The sequence below is a fragment of the Ammospiza nelsoni genome, chromosome Z (assembly GCF_027579445.1).
Source record: "Ammospiza nelsoni isolate bAmmNel1 chromosome Z, bAmmNel1.pri, whole genome shotgun sequence".
Classification (NCBI taxonomy): domain Eukaryota; kingdom Metazoa; phylum Chordata; class Aves; order Passeriformes; family Passerellidae; genus Ammospiza; species Ammospiza nelsoni.
In genome coordinates, this window is record NC_080669.1 from 26,549,986 (window position 1) to 26,568,202 (window position 18,217).

The 18,217-nt window shown below is 33.6% G+C and overlaps 1 protein-coding gene across 1 annotated transcript in view; it reads left to right on the plus strand.

Annotated features, from left to right (window-relative positions):
• Window positions 1-18,217, plus strand: part of ADAMTS19 (ADAM metallopeptidase with thrombospondin type 1 motif 19) — a 132,917-nt gene that overhangs the window by 70,830 nt on the left and 43,870 nt on the right. The window contains exons 9-10 of the mRNA XM_059492476.1: window positions 10,461-10,601; window positions 11,185-11,335. Of these exons, the coding sequence (XP_059348459.1) occupies window positions 10,461-10,601; window positions 11,185-11,335 (292 nt within the window). The remainder of the gene's footprint in view (window positions 1-10,460; window positions 10,602-11,184; window positions 11,336-18,217) is intronic.

Sequence of the window (18,217 nt, forward strand, 5' to 3'; positions counted from 1 at the left end):
TTAATGTTTTTCATCTTAGAAGAAGAAAAGGATGGCAAAATGAAGGTGAAGTTAGCTGTCCTTCACAGCTGGGCTGGATGCTTTTACTCATTCAGTGTCAAATATTTTAGCCCAAAGTGAAAAATTAATATTTTGCAATAATAAAATCTGTTAATAAGATTTCAATTTCATTCTTGCCTTCATTACTTGAAAAAAAAAAGGAAATAGAAAATGTCTTAATTTAAACTGAAATAAAAAGGGAGTATGTATTACTCTATCATTTTTTATGCAGTGTCTCTGCCAGGTATTTGTGTATTTGTATTATAATATCAGTTTCAGAGTGACAACAGAGAGGGATGTTTTGCTAGGTGTGTCGTTAGGTATCTTAGGACAAATACTTTGAATTGAAAGTGACTTGGTTTAAATTTGGTCAAGCTTCCTGAGAATGGAGATCCTAACATCTAATGTTGAAAAATGAAGTTAATTATAAGAAGAAACTGGAAATTAAAATATTTTTATTGATTTTTTTTTCTGGATGCAAAATAAGCAAATACAGAGCAATTATTTAAAGATTGACAGAAGTATAAGTTGCTGCATGAAATTGATATTTTATGTTTCTTTCTTTTTTTTTTTTGTATTTTCATAACTGCAGAAAAAAAATCTCCTGGTTAATATAAGCCAGCCTGCTTGCATGATAGTTGTGATAAGGAAAGGCCTAAAAAGAAATATGTATTCATGTTTTGTAGCTAAACATCATTCTATTTCTATTTTTTGCTGTAGTGTTTGCTGGTATTGGAAGAGGGAATGGGTAGAAGAAGATTTATTTTCTGTAAACTTATTCTGATGGCAGTAAACCAAAAATAAGGGGAATGAAACAATCACTGAATATGATCTGCAGATAAGTTCACTGGTAGAGTAAATTAGATAATTGTTTACTGCAAGTATGATAATAACAAATATACTGCTTTATGACCAACACAGTAAAAGTGTTTTTAGAGTATAAAAGCCTCTGCTGAAAAATTACTGTATTTGAAAAAAGAGACATCTCAATCAACAAAGAGTACAACATCATATGCTCTCTGAAAAATGGTGATAGGTAATGTTCTTGCAAAGTTACGGGTGGTGTGTTAGTTGTGCAATAGCAAATTTCTGAATGTGGGATATGGATCTTAAGAAGTTTATATGCTTACATACTGGTAAGATTTTTGTCTTGCAGAAGACAGTCAAACCTATCTTTGACTTCCTAAGGTCTTCTAGATGGCAGTCCATACATAAAACAAGGTAGACAGAAAAGCTCACTGTTGCTGCTAGCAGTTCTTCCAAGACTGCAGCACAGGTCAGACTCTATAACCTATCTTACATTTTTTTGTGAACTTGGAATATCTTCATGGATTTGCATTGCAGTTGGACTGTGAAACAAGGAATTTACACAGTCTTCCTACAGGAACATAAAACTTATATTGCTGATATATAAATCCCAGGGAAAAAAAATGTTACAAGGCTACATATGAAATTTTAGAGCTTTCAAATCCTTTCATACTAATTCAAATGAATGTGGAAAAACAAATCATGCTGGTATCCCAGCCATCATATTCTCACTGGTAATGATAGTAATGGCATTTGGGTGTTTTTGGAGATATCCTCACAATTCTTTGTGGGTGATGTAATAGGTATTTTTAGAAAGTGGAAATAAAGAATAAATAAAATCTTGTGTTAATATAAAAGACAGGATGTTGATTGAACCAGACATTTCTTCAAGAAGTCCAAACTAATGAAGGTTTATAACAGACCACACAGTGTATAGAAAAGGAAAGGAAAGGAAAGGAAAGGAAAGGAAAGGAAAGGAAAGGAAAGGAAAGAAAAGAAAAGAAAAGAAAAGAAAAGAAAAGAAAAGAAAAGAAAAGAAAAGAAAAGAAAAGAAAAGAAAAGAAAAGAAAAGAAAAGAAAAGAAAAGAAAAGAAAAGAAAAGAAAAGAAAAGAAAAGAAAAGAAAAGAAAAGAAAAGAAAAGAAAAAAAAAGAGCACCCCCCAGTGCCAAAGATGAAGAGGTGTAGAGGAGAGATTCCTGCTTCATGATGAATTCAGAGTCCTTAGCTGTCACAATCTGAAACACAGCAGTCTTGCACCAAGGAGTGTAGGGTGACATTTTAGAGAGATTTGTTTTTTTCTGCATGGGTGTCTCTGTCTGCCGGCCAGGCCCTGGCAATTGCAATGAAGATGCTAGAAGTAGTTGAAGCTTTGTGAAGAGACAATATAAAAATGTTTGAAGACAAACATTTGAATGTAGATCCTATTGGAAGGGACTTGAGCAGCTTCAAATATATCTAGAGTATCTCTTACAGAGATTTGTCTTGCTTGTTCTTAACTGCCTCAGAAGCAGAGATTAAATGCTCACCATACAGACTAGTCATAAATGGTTCCTACAATACATCATCTTTTCTAGAAAATTTTCACTAACTTTTTCTGAATCTTGAGGTCATTTAACTACTACCTTGGCTTTTTTGTGTGTAATATCTTTAGCCATTCTAGTTGCTCTTGTGAAGACTCTAGTTCAGCAATGTAGAACCAAAAGCTTTCTCAAAGACTTTGCTTCTTGAAGGATAAAGGAGAAACAATTTTTTTCCGTTGTGTACAACAGATATTCTTGCTCATAAATTATTGTACAAATAGATTCAAAACTTAAGCAATATAGATACTGTTGATTTTCATGTTCTGAGAGCATATACAAAGACATTACCAGTTGTCATTGTATTGATGAATATAAAGTTCTAATGCGTTCCTTTCATTGAAGAAATTTTTCCTGATATCCAACCTGAACGTCCCCTGGCACAGCTTGAGGCCATGTCCTCTTGTCCTGTAGCCAGTTGTATGGAAGAAGACGCCCTTATATTAAATACATTCTGATACATGGATGTTTATTAAGCGTTGTGTTGTTGATTTATTTTTGTTTTTCCAATTCTCAATGAAATACAATGGCAGACTAAACCTTACTTTGCAATGTGAAATGTTTTTGTTCTAGCCTTGTGTATCTGGATGTAGAGATTTTAATGACATTGAGAAATTATGTAAGTCAACAGTTGATTTTTGAATTGTGTGTAATTGGTCATTTTAAATTGTATCACATTAATGGACTTGGTTTTATTAAACATATTCTAATTTTTAAAATAAATTTACTAAGCAATTAGGTAATTAAATAATGAAGTCACATTACAAAGTAAAAACTAATAACAGTTAATTAAACTACATTGTGTGGAGGACAGAGATAAGAGTGACAATTGCTGGTGTTGAGGTTAACAAGCTACATGTGATTTTACTTGAATGATGGCCCTCTAAGGGCTAGGATTCCTTTTGAAGGATGGAGAAATACAGAACGGATGTAAATTTCTGCATCTCAAAAAATGTTAATTTACAATTATTAAGTGCTCTAAGTGTAGTTTAGAAGTTGTTTTAGCCACTTAAAAGAGAAACTGGTGTAATTCTTCAGAATTAATTTTATACCTCTGCATTCTTTTTCTGACAAGCATTTTTGGAATATGAGAGGTAACTGTTACTAAAATTCAGGATATTCTGCCACATATTTTTTAGTGATGAACAGGGAGTCTGTGGAATTTCTGAATCACCTATTTAGTAGTTAATAAGCAGAAAGCATATATTCTTCGTGAATATATTAAAAAGTTGTATGAAATCCTCACTCAGTTTATCAAGGGTCCCACAGTGTCAGTGGAGACGGTGCTGGTAAGCTGTACCCAAATAATCTTGCTTCCGTCTCTCTCCCATACAACACCATGGGCTATTAGGGTATTGGATAGAATACCCAGGGAAAATCTTGTCATTGTGGCTTTATTCCAACTGCAAAGTCTTTAATTTCCCTCTAGTTGTTTCTTTCTTAATTTTTTTTCTGTTCTTTTTGGCTAATGGTCTAACGCTGGGTTTTCCAGACCAAGATACAGAGATAAGGATATTAATTTATCTGTGGGTACTATCAGAGATGTTGAACTTTGACTGTTTTGGCTGGTTTTCGTCATCACTGAGTTTTCTGTTCAAATCAAAGTCAATTTAAGTGTAGAGACAGGAGCCTAACTTTGAGTAAAATAGTTTGAAAAGTACAGCTACTGTTTGAAAAATTGAGCTTTGTAGTGATTTTTAAAATACATGCACAACAGTTATAGGCAATCATCTTTCCCATACACGTATTTGTGTCATAACAGATTTACACAGAAATTGTTATAATTCCCTTCTTTTTGTGCATAGCTGCATACAATGTGAACATGCCTGGAGAAGAGGAGGCTCTGGGGGAAGCCCATGGCACCTTTCAGACCTAAAGGAGACCTGCAGTAGAGCCTGGAGAGCCTTTTACAAAGGCACATGGTGGCAGGACAAGGGGGAATGGCTTTAAACTGAATGAGAGTAGGTTTGGATTCGATATTAGGATTTTTTGCTGTGAGGGTGGTGAGGCATTGAACAGGTTGTCCATAGTGGTTGTGCACTCCCCATGTTGAGTTGATCAATACCAGGCAGGGTGGAATTTTGACCACAACCTGGTCTAGTGGAAGTTGCCCTGTCTGTGGCAGTGGGTTTGGAACTAGATGATCTTAAATGTCCCTTCCAACCCAAACCATTACATGATTCTATGGTTCTCTTATTTTCATCTTATTTTTGTATTTTTTACTGTCTGTGAAATTTTATATCCTCCTTGTTTAAAAATTGGAAACTTTATAGGGATATTTATCTATAAAGCATAGTACTTGTTTAATAAGAATCTACTTTTTTAAAATTACTCTTAAAAAGAAGGATAATGTGCTTTCCTTTTTCCTTGAAACTTATTTAGTTGATAAAAATTAACAGGAGACTTTATCTTTGTATTGCATTTCAGCATTACATATTCTCTATTTCAAACATGATTTGTACAAAACCACCCTAATAGTTTCATCACTTTTTTTTTCCTGATAGGTCAGGAAAAGTATCCATAAGATAACTATTCTAAACTCTTGCAGTTAAACTAACACTGCACTGAATGGTCTTGAAAGGATTTTCTTTTCTTTTTTTTAAACTACTTTAATGAAGTTAGAAGTATATATATATTAGATGTTCAACTATGCAAGTCCTTGAGATTATCTTACATTCATTTTCATGCTTTAGTGGGTAAGTTCTTTAAAAATTGATAGTCTCTTTTTTGCCTGCATCCACATCAAAGTCGACATCTTTGTTCCACAGTCATATACTTTTGCTGACTTAAATCAGCTTAGGATCTTACTGGGCACATGGGTGTATATTTCCAAACTTCAGTGGCCTGAAAATTGTACAATAAAACACATTTAAGATTACAGATGACAGAAAATAATGAAGTCTGTTAACATACTTCACATTTATGTTTACTTGTACTCAAAATGTTTCTGGTATTAAAACCATGAAAAAAATTAGTTTTGTTGGTCCAGTTCTAATCACGTTCATGCATCACATCCCTGCAACACCAGGCAGAAATAAAGCATCTCTAACCTTTTGCTAATAGCAAGACAGTTGAAGAAACAGCTCAGGAAGAAATGAAGCACAGAGACAGGGAAGAAGCACTGCATCAGTATTTTAGTAACATGAAAAGATATGATTTTTTTACATGAAATTAAGATTATTCAACTCTCTGTCTAGCAAGGTGTTAAGGGTTGTCTTTCTGCCAGGCTATACTGTTCCTGGATGGATTTATCTTAAATTTTCCTTAGGATAACATTTGTAAAAGAAACAATTAGTAACTGAAAAACATCCTACAGGATGCAAAAGCTTAATTGATAGTCTGATACATTTAAAATACATGTGAAAAAATTGGCAAAAGATCATAACAATGTCAATGTATTTGTTAATACAAAACCTGTTTTTTTATAGCTGTTCACTGATTTTGTGATAGCTCAACAATGTGGCCTGGGTGTCATATTTACCAAAGCCAATACTTCTTTGGTATTATATAATTTCTGTAAAGAAACCTTCCGGAAGAGCAATGTATATTTTAATGTTATGATGCTAAATATACCTGTCACACCAAACCTTTAAATTATTTGTATACTTCAGTCAAAGGACTGTGGCTCAGTAGTTTGTCTAGATCCAGCAGCAGGAAGCATGGTGGTGGAAGTACTGGAGTTAGAGAAGAAAGCTGTTCTGCAAAAGCTGCCAAGTCAGCTAGACAGCAGCATCCAGCATATGTTAAAATCCCTATACTAATGTGCGTGTTTTACTTTTACCCAGTTGTTTTAAGACTGAAAATGCAATCTGAATTTCCAGCATTGTGGAGAATGAGCAATGATTTACAAAAGGGAAATAACAGTTGCATAGAGTTATTTATTTTTACTTTTTCTGATCATATAATTTTTAACAAGAAGATGTAGATTTCCTTGTTTTGTAGATTTTCCTTTGAATATAAATTCTTTCCAAAAGAAATCATGTTTTACCTTTTACCATCATAATTTTTCTGTAGCTGGTCAACCGCCTTTCACTTTTAGCTAAATAATTAATTTACTGGTTGAAAGATTTCTTACTCCATTTATTCAATCATCTGAGAAGCCCTCATTTGTTTTAAAGGACATATAAAAATCATACAGCACTTAATACTTCACTAACTAGGACATAAAAATAACCAACAAGCCAACATATAACAGCTTATAAAATCCTTCTACTAGTCTGGTCTTTTTTATATATATTTCTCTATAAAGATAGCAGTGTGATAAATCATTTTGTTGAAAAAGTGCAATAAAAGTACTAAGAAGGTAGTGTAGCTGCTGTCTTTCTGTCTGTGATAATCACATAAGGGGTATTATATTCACTTATTAAATACGTCCTCATGATACTGCAGAATTGGAGATCAGACAAACTCGTGTGAAAATCATTGTGCTATAAAACTGCATATAAGCTGTTAAGCCTTGTAAATTTTGGGTCCATAGTTTAAAACGTTTCCATCATTCTACTGTACTATTGCACAAAATGATTAAAAAAAAAGCAATAGAAATAATAAGGACTACTTCATTATTAATAATACTTTTAAAAGTTATTTTTATTTTTAAGGTAAAGAATTTATTATATTAGTGATTTATTTCACCAAATATAAAATTATCTAGGATAATGGTTGCAGAGAATTTACAAATACTGTATAGTAATCACTTATACCGATATGAATTTTAAACAAATCAAATGGAATGTGATCCCATCATACATCACAGGTATAAACTGTCAACTGCATTTAGAGATTTATTTTCTCCTTCACAAGGGGAAAGTTTTCTAGTAATTTTCAGTCTTTCCTGAGCTCATACTAGTAGTATTATACTTGATCTGCAGTTCACACTCATCATTCTTTTGTTCTATATATCACTTGGAATAAATAGGTCCTTTATTTGGGAATCTATTTATCATATTGCACATTCTATTTATTGTACTGAACACCACTGGTTCCTTGATCCAGCACTTGCTCTTGCACTTTTCTTAATCTACCTCTTATTCGTAATCTGTCTCACTGTTAATGACTATGAAAATCTGAGCTTTAGTTGATCTCTTTAATTTTTTTTAATTTCTCAGTTTTTGTTTACAGATAAGCTTAAAGTAATTCTCCACATCTATCTGAACTAACCCAATTAATTGCTCATATAATAATTTTTTTATACTATTTAATCTTTGTCCCTTCTCTGCCTGTTTCTGGTTTAACAACATCATTCTTGTTCAGATGCGCTATTTGCATTTTAAGTGTGATAGAGTGGTGACAACAATCATCTACCATTTGCAAAGCACAAACAAAATAATGAATAAATAATAAAAAGCTTTTATCTGGAAGCATGTGGGGTCACTGAGCAAATGCATATTGTCATGAAAGTAGCACACGTCAAAGAATTTTGATGTCCTGTGGTGAGAAGTAATTTAAAATAGCAGTGCAGACTGTAATTATTTCAAGGTGTGTGCATAACCTTATGTAGCGTATTTAAATATAGAATAATGTCTGAGGATCCTCTTTTGAGGCTTAAAAGAGCTTTGATTTTGTAATACTCCACTATAATTAGGTGAAGTAAAATAGTACTACTTGGTGCTTGTTCAGTACGTTGACACTGGAATGCATTTTGAATGCAAGAATATAAGCTGTTCTCTAAAGTGACAGGAGAGATGCTATTGCCTTTTTTATTCCAGCTGTACACATATAATTGCAGCCGTAGTTAATTGTAAAAGAATTGCCTTTTTACTGAAATATTGAGCTAATATTTTTCTTCTACTTTCAGTGGCCTGAGTTATTAATTCTAAATACACAGAATTTAGTGATGTTGTTTCTTTGTATTATTTCTACTTGCATGTTAAAGATTTAGCAAAAATGATTCCACTTTTATACATGGTATCGCATAGAAACTCCATTAAAAAAGTTTTAGAGGGTTTTTAGATAAAAACTTTTTTTTCAGTCGACTTGCATTATCTGTTAGTGGAGTTTATTGGACTAAGTCTGTTTGTTTTAAAATACAATGTTTTCCTGGGAATTCTTGTGCTAATATAATTCATAAAATGCTTCTGTGATAGTAGATTGGAAAAAGGGGGGTGCGCTTATATATTTTTGTAATGGTGGCTTGTGTTTTTTGAAATAATCAAGATAATGGCTCAGCTCAGCACAAATTTCTTTGGCTGACTATACAGAATATTTTGTGACAAAGTCAAGCTTCAAGAATTGTTTTTCGGAGTGAAGGGAATTAATCATAATTAGATATTACAGGGATTTTGTAATTTTCACCTTAAAAGTATTTTAAATAGCATATAAATGTGTTAATTCCACTCTGCATAAATTGGATCCATGAATTTTATAATACATTTGGTCAAGATTTTGTGTTGTAAATGTTTTAGTTAAAATCCTACAGTGTATATGATGCTGACAAATGAGTATTTTTAAATTACTACTTTTGCATTAAGGAAGCATAAAACTCAAAGAGCTATGAGCAAAATTTTTTCTTATGTAGTCCACTAGGTTACATATCCCCAGCTTTCCTGTGTCGTCCTGCACAGTTCCAATGGGTGTAAATAATTCTGGAGATAGACACGTCTCGAATTCTGCATGTGAGGCATGCAGTAAGAATGTAAGGCAAGTGCAGAGGCACTTCTGTATAGTTGTTTTGTGCCATTCAGGCAGCTCAGGAAAAGACAGAGGCTAAGATCAGAGTTAGACACATTTGCTTGCCTCAGTTCTGTTATATGGTTTAGAGGCAGCAAAATTATCTAATTTTTGCAGAAAGCACTGTTCCAGTACTTCAGAGTGTGGGATGTACACATCAGTGTAAGAGATAGAGCACTTCTATAGGCAAGGTAAAGTCCTGCATGATATTTCCATTAATTTCATTAGTAAACAAAAGGTAAAGCAAATTGCAAATTTATGTATGGTTTGAGTCATGAATGGATTTTGGTATAGAGTGGAGAACAAAAGTGTAGGGAGACAGGTCTTTTTTGCCATTTGCTGCTGCGGGGTGGTGAAATAAGGAGAACCACAATGTACTCCAGTTTGTGTAGACACAGAAAACTTACTCTGTCTTTGCAGTCTGTAAGTGAAAGAACCAATACAAGGTATAGAGTTTTATTAAACCTGAAGCTTTGCTTTTCTGCACGGAATAGTAATGCTGCAAAATTCCAGCACTATTTTAAATCCAGTACTCTGGAGAGTAGTCTCACACCCTTTTGTAAATCTCCAAAGACAGTTGAGTGTATTTATTTCTTGTAATATTAGTCAAGCATGATCCACTTAGCTAATTCTGAAAATCTTAGTTTTATTTAGGTGCCTCTTCTTCCTCTCTGTTTGCTAATTCTGAATGAGAATGATAGTGAGTATTCAGTTAAAACAGGAGTTTCAAGCAGATATTCAGTGGAATTTTTCATTGCAGTGCATTGAATGTTAGAACTCTCTGGGATGTGTAAGGATGCTAAGTCTTTATAATCAAAATCAATTTAATTTCTTCATCAGTGTTATTGTTAACAAGAGATTGAAAAATCATTTAGGTGTTTTTTTCTTTAGACACAATAATTGCCCATCAAAGTAGTGATCATTTTAGTATTCCATAAAATTTCAACCAATCTGTTCCATATAGATTGAAGGTAGAATCACTGCCAAAATATTCACTGATCTTAAAAAATAAGAATATGTTGCCCATTTAAAAGACAAATAGTATTCATTAAATTTGCAACTGTGCAGTTCTGAAAATTCAAGAAGTTGTCCAAAATATGTATTGAACTGATTAGAATGCAATATTTCTCATCAAATAAATGCAGCTCCACTTCCATCTTTAATTATAAAATAGTCATCTACACATGATTACATGCACTTCTATGAAAGATACCATGAAAAAAATAATCAAAAGTGGTTTCCTACATGTAATATATATGAGCTATTTTCAGCCCTTTGCAAGAGTTTTAACTTGTAATGAAAAAAAAGTAATGAAAACAACCTGTTACTTTGTTTCACTTTGTTTTATTTTTAATAACTTCAAAATTCAGCATGGGGATAAACCACGACAATGACCACCCATCCTGTGCAGATGGTGTCCATATCATGTCTGGAGAATGGATTAAAGGACAGAATCTTGGGGATGTTTCATGGTCTCAGTGCAGCAGAGAAGATCTGGAAAGATTTCTCAGGTATATAATTCAAGAAAAGAACTCTTGCTGTATGTCGTTTAGAAATAGATGCAATAAATATACTGAAATTATAAGTTTTCAATTTTTTTTTACTCCTCTGGGAGATTTGTTTTACAAAATCTGTCAAAATATTTAAAATTATCACAATCTAATATTAGATTTATTAATATCGGTTTTCAGCAATGGCATGGATTTTTATACTTTCAGGGGTATGATTATAATTTTATATACTTATATAAAAATTTTTTATGTGTCACTGTGTTTACTATATGTTAATATGCTGTGTGCTGAAATGTTTGGCCACCAAAACCTTTACCCATTTAGTAAGTTTTATGCTAAAATGTTGTCCAGCACTTTTCTGAAATGTTGATCATTTATATTGTCTTTCTGCAAATGTAGAATAACGGAACAGATTAACTTATAACAAGCAGGCCGTGTAATTTTAAACACGAGCAGTAGTGCAGTGCTGATGAATAAGAAAATTATAATTGTCCATGTATTTTGAATGTTGTATGCAAGTTTAAGTTGGCATGGCAATCAGACCCTTGGATTTCTCAGCGTATGAATCTCTGCATATCACCAGGTCAAAGGCCAGTAACTGTCTGGTACAGACGAATCCACAGAGCCTCAATTCTGTGATTATTCCCTCTAAGCTCCCAGGAATGACGTACACTGCAGATGAGCAGTGTCAGATTCTTTTTGGACCAACTGCTTCCTTTTGCCAAGAAATGCAGGTAAGGCTGTGTCTGCACTTCAGAAAATGCATCTACTATCTAATATTTGTGTGAGAGTAGCTTTTGTGCATGTGTTTGTTGGAAAAAGAATATGATATCTTTGAAGTTAGAATTTTACACTTCCTTTCCAAAAATTATTATGCACATGTTCATTGGTTTATCATTGGTAAGTCTTGCTTTAGGTTTCTGAATATCTTGAAGCGTGTTTTACTGATACTTCCCTTGTACATTAGAAACATAAGATGTCGTAGTGTTAAGACACCTTGTTGCAGCAAGTGGGATATTTGCAATTTATTATTTAGATTCCCTTTTATTATGGCTTGGGTACTAGACATCCATTTCTGACCTTCAGAAGATTATGCTGTGCCTGTGCAAACTGGGAGCAGTAGCAGTGATGTTAACTGAGCTCTCTGCACCTCTGAGCCCAGGCAGAGCTGTACAGTGCCATGACAAGAGGAGTTCCAGTACGTAAGTCAGTTTGCTGACCTTGCTTCATGCCGGTGTGAAGCAGTGTCACTATATTAGCCTTAAAAAGACAGGTTAGCAAAATTGAACAGGTCTTCATAATTTTATGAGCTTCATCTGATTGAAGAAGCAGTTTAAGAATGATTTTTACAGAGAAAAGTCAACCTTTTTTAGCATCAACAGGAGAGACTAAACATATTTGATGCCCTTAAGACACTGGCCAATACAAGATGGGAAGACGATATACAAATATGTAAAGAGCATGGAGTATGGATTGATAAAGCAAACACTAGAGGAACTGTGAAATAAAATTTCATAAGGATTCAGTGGGCAGGTATCCTGAAAAGGTTAGGAGTACTGAACAGGAAAACATAATTCCTTTCTCCTTTAGTTCTTCAGTTCTCTTCCCATTTTCAGTTTAGACATAGTACTGTTTTTTCAGAGACTTTCACTTAAACTAATCTTTATCTAAAAGATTCTCAAAGGAAACATTGCAGTGCATGTACTTCTAAGGCATGCTGAGAGTGGTATAGTTGAAGAGAAAAGGAAAAAACAGTCATAGTTTAATGGACTTTTTTCTAGCTGTCTTATTGAAAACATTTTCCCTCTGGATATGAGCAGTAAATCTCAATGTCACAATTCTACAGATATTCTTCATTACTTCCAAGTGCTTTTTTATGAATTTCAACCTGTGTCTGGTTTTTCAGTAAGTTGCTTTCAATGGAAGGATGTAATTTCTGGTTTTCATTCTCTAGAAGCCTATTTTGAACAAGGAAATGGTAATGTCTTTAGTATTTCTTGTGGATCTTCTTTAACAGTTAAAGATTCTCAAAAGTAATTGAAGAAAGAGAGAAACGTCAAGATTTTCTGTTGGATAACAGAAATCTTTATATGCTTTTCATTTGTCTGGATAAATTCCCTTCCTGTTACCTTTATGTTTTGTTCTTATTCATATATTTAAATTCAGATAGTCAAGTTGTCCTATGCCTCTTTTGTTTGTTGTAGATTCAGTAAATATTTGCCCTTCAATATCATAACTCTGAGGCTTCTTTGGTTTACATTATTATTTTAGAAATATTAGGAAATTAAATTTAGTGTATATATTACCAGGGTAGAGTTCAGCTGTTTGCACGGAGATGATTTAAGTTCTAGGTGCTCATAGCTAACTGTCCATTTCTAGTCATCTTCAGTCATATTCCCCTCTTCTGACATTCTGCATGTAAGATGCCTTTCAGCTAAAAAAATTATTTTCAGCTAATTAAATATGTCTGCTTTTTCCTTCTTATGGGATCGTTGCTTTATATTTATATTAAATATTTATATTTATAGTAAAATCAACAGAAGTTTCTGACAATTTTACTGTAATATTAAATATTAGTATTACTATACTATTTAATATTATTAAATATTTGTATAAAATGAAACACTGTAATTTATATCCAAGTATAATCCAAGTTTGCTGTGAAGAAAGAATATAGTAAGACAATACAAAAGGCCTATGTTTTTTCAACTATGCTTTTTCCTGATAAACTGCAATTTAATTTTAGCTCTCATCATAAAACCAAATGTGTTTGTTACCTGATGACCTTATGGTCTTAACAGTTAGAAAAGGAGCTCAGTATCATCTGTGGAGAAGACAGGAATGGGAAGAATCTTCTGCAGTTTTCCCAAAATCTTCTACAAAACTGGTAACCCTAAACTGAAAATTGTATATTGAAATATTGAACCAAGAAATTACTGTAATGAATTTTTAAGAACCTTGGATCTATTAGAAATGAATAAGTGACACTAAGGACCAAATTGAGAAAACATGGTGAGAGTAGAAAAGAATTTTTCCAAAGCTTCCTTCCCGACCTCGGTAAAGTCAACTTGTTGGTTTTCTTCTGTATTCTTCTATCTAAGCAAAATTTACACTCCTAACTTCCTCCCAACAACAACAAAAAAAAAAGTCCAAGAAACTTGATGTTTCTAGACATGAAGAGCTACTGCAGAAAGCTTAGGCACTATATTCAAATCTTCTTCTTTTGTTCCCTACTGTGGGTCTTAAATTTATCTCTTCCGTTAGGGAAGTTTACTGCTGCTCCAGTTAGACACAGAATTTCTAAATAATAGAAATAACATTTCTGTGGTGAAGGGGAAACTCAGAGCAATGGATAGAGTACAGCCCAGAGGATAAGAAAGTTGTCCTTCTTCTACATGGTTTTTTCATATGTGTGAAAAGAAAAAAAAAGTTACCACTGGAATTTAGGTAGAAGCAGACCATTTAAACTTTCCAGAAATCTTTCATGAGTTGTAGCACATGGACTGTGCAACATCAACATCAACATCAACATCATCTATTGGTGAAGCACAGTTACTTGGTTGCTAATTTTGTCTTCTTCAGAAATAAAAGCATGTTAGATATAAGTAACAAATATGTTGAGTCTAACCTTGCAATATTAATTACATTTTACTTAATATGAAGATGACTCAAATTTCATTGTGTTGACTGTACAAATTATTGTGGCTGCCATTGGAGAAATCAATATTTAGAATATCTTTTTACGTTGAATGCAGTATTTCATTACATATTACATAAGAACTGTATTAATTTATTACAAGAATTATTTAATTATGCATAGGTAATCACTGAATATTCCATGATATCCAGACTACTTCCTTTAATCTCTGTATAGTCTGTCCTACTCTGCCAGTAACTGGAAGTTTATTATGGTTATAGTTGTTGTCCACAAGCCAGGAAATGAGAGAAACACACTCCTCTAAGGTTCATTTAAATGTCAGTAAATCCAACAATTTATAGCCCAGGATTTTTTGGGCATGTTCTACTTGCTGAACAGTTCATGCACTTCAGTAAAACCGTGTAAAAGATAAATTATGAACTGTGTCACAATCTTGAGTTTTTTGAGGCTGGAAGATTATTTAATGAACAGAGTCCCATACAGTCTTCTACATTAAGAAACATATAACAGCTATTTAACTAAGAAAACAATTGAGTAATGATGAAAAATAATCTTTATTCTACAAATATCAGTGGTACAATCAATAGTGCATTTCTGCTGAGGTACAATTTTCTACAGTAGTTATTACTAAGTAGTACTTTAGGACTGCACTTCACAGTTGCATTACATGGCAACCTCTGAGAGATGCTGCTGGTGCCTGTGATGTTCCCTTGCTATCAAGAATTCTTCTTTATTATTTAATTTAATGAATGAAACAAAGAACTGAAGGAGCTACTCAGTCCTACTCCTGCATTTTCCTAAGTGAGGCCCTCCTACTCCCGTTTCATAAATGGTGACTTTATTTTTTCCTTTTCATTTTCATTTCAAAGACATTTTTTTTTTTATGTCCTACGTAAAATTTTAGACCCTAGAAAAGAATGAGTGGATCTTCAGGTTCAAGATTTATACTGTGTCTCCATGCTTACCTTGTAAGGGAGCCAAGTTTGCTTTTATGCCCATGATGTCTCATGCAAGAATCAATTAGATCCTAACATTGTTTCACGTAACGGATAGTGAGATCATGGTCCAGAAGTAGTTCTTGATGATTAAACAGGATTGTAAAACTTGACAATTTAATGCAATTGTTGAACTATTAAATACTGGCTTTTAAGATTAAAGTCCAGGATGTGAATGCTATGTGGTCAGTTCCAGTAAAACAGTTCTTGTCATAACACAGCTGTGATCTTTGCTAAGAAGTAGGAGACTGGTTATATTTCATGGGGATTTTTAAGGCATTTCAGGGAAAGATCACATGAAAAGTAGAAAAGCAATGGAAACACTATAGTCATGGTGAAATATCTGTCCTCATCTCAACCACCACATTTTAAACAGTCTTGCCTTTCACAAATACTGTTCTAAAATTTCCTTTTTGTCTCTGGTCATTCCTTTCAACTGAAATTTCTTTCCATATGCTTACATGATTGGAAATGTATTCTTCTGATTCACATAGACCTGCCTTACTAATTTAATTAAATAGACAGAAACAGACACAAAACCTCCACAAAACTCCAAAACTGGAGGGACCTCTGTAATGCATTGTGGCTTCCATGTTCTGTTTTACAAGATTTTGCTGTTAATAACTCATGACGAACACATTCTTTCAAAAGAAAAAAAAAATCTTTTGTGTGTGCTTGGCAATATTTTGTTTTCCAGTGTACACACAAAAAAATATTTTACAGATTGTGAATAGGCTAATGTCACAATTATAAGTTTTAAATCTCCAATGTCTGTTCTTTCCCTTGGCTCATCTAGAAAGCTGTGATGGCTGTTAAACAATACTTATCATAGATAACTGGTAAACCTTTGTGAATATTACCTTAGCTATCTGTATTTTGCCTGAAGAAAGTTTCTTTTAAGAGGAGTAAAATCCTAGTGTAGAAGTCTGTGCCTTGATTTTGAAGTAGCTGTAAAGTTCACAAGTCTCCTCCATATTTCTGTTTGCTTTCAAATCAGTCTGGATCTGCTTCATTGCAGGTTGCTAATGAAAAACCCATATTGTGTGTTACAGTCTTTCCCTGGCCTTATGCAGAAATCCTGAAATGTCAAAATAGAGATACTGACAATAATCTCTGTATCTCATACCACTGCAACAGAAATAGAGTCTGAACAGTAACTAAAGAGTCTATTTGTGATTTGATTGGAATGAAAAGCCTAGGGGAAAAAAAAAAGCAAACCAACTTGCAAGTAAACTACCAATTTTAGTAATTCCATACCTCCTTTTTCCTGGGTTTGGGGAATATTAAAGTCTAAGACTGAGTGCTTATTTTAGCAGAAGTGAGTGGTTTTAGAATGCAGTTCACTTAAAGCCCAAAGTAGTTTCTATTTAGGGAAGTTAGGTCATGGCTCAAAGGGAGGTGGTATACAAGTATTTGTAGAAATATGAGATGTATAAAATGTACATTAGCAAGCAAAGAGTGTTGATTTGATTTTCTTGATTTAGTTCACATGGTTCAAGTATGTCTCTGTGTTTAGGTACTCAAAATACCCAAAACCCTGTAAATCTGATTTACTGCCTCTCTATATTTAGAAGAATTATTTCTAGATTTGTAAAGAAATGTTTGTTGTAAGCCGTTCTGCAATCACATTCAAGTCAAATTAAGCATACATTTAAAGTGTTTAGGGGAAAAAAAAATGCCTAAAAATGTGATGTCACAGGAGAAAATTTGCCTGTATTTTTTGAAAACTTGGATAAATCTGGATGGATTTTCTACAATTGTATTTGCTCATAACTGAAAATTTAAGGATATTTATAGAAAAAATTTAATTAGGACAATTAAATTAACATATTTTTGCAGAGTGCTATCAACGGTATGTCTTTCATTTCCTACTTTGTCATGAACATCTGATACTGTATCTGATCTACTATTGTCATCATCTACATTGTTTAAAAAACAATGAAGAAGAACAGAAATTAGAGTTTGTTACTTGAAAAGTGCTTGCTAAAATTACCCAGGAACAGGATAGGACTTCTGTAGCTGTGTTTCGGAGACATACATAAGCTGGTTGTTGTGTTGTTAGCTCAGCTTCAGCAAAAAACTGCTGCAGAGTGAATCAAGAGTGAGTCCGACTGCTGCTATCCTGTCTCTTATTTCCGTAAAATGCTTCAGACCTCTACAATCTTTGATTTTTTTTCTTTTTTTGATAACTGATTTTACAGACATTTTTACATGTAAGACTCCCAATGGAACTGCCCTGTTCCTTGGTTCAAACACAATCATTTGTTGAATTGTGTTTTGTCTGCTCTTAGTCTTTTTTCAAGGTAGCATAAGATTTATGACAAGTTTTTCCTGCATAGTGTAAAAAGGCAAAGAGACTCTTACTGGGTGTACCAATACAACAAATCATTTCACTCAGAAAAAGCAGGTCTTCTGGCAGCCCTGTTTTAAAAAAACCCAGCTGTTCTTTATCTTTTATTCTGCTTGCATCACCTCCCCCTCTCCTGATCCTTCTTGCCCCGCTTTGGGCAGTATCCATTGTGGAGGATCACTGTGCACGTGCAGTAATACTCAGGACACAGTTCAGCCTCATGGGACCTCTCTTCACTTCCACATGGTTTACTATTAAGGGGGAGCAAACAGCAGGGAGAATGCAGTCCTGACTGAAAACCATGGGAGAAGGAAGACTTTTCAGGCAAAAAATAGGGAAAGCTGCCAGGGAAATTTGGGAACTGTGAGCCAGCGTCCTGCAAGGCTTGGCTTTCTTTTGAGTAAAGTAAAAAGTATTTTGTTCTGATACTTCAGAGGGCTTTTCTTTCCATCTCTAAAATTCATTGCTGACTTGCACCCCTGTCATCTCCCTTCTCTACTTTCCAGCAAAAATATTTCATTTGTCAGGTAGCTTTTGGCTTCTTTGTGGAGATCAAGTTTGATGGCTTTTGGAATTTTTTTCTAGAGTGATAAGTGAATTCTAGAGGAATTAT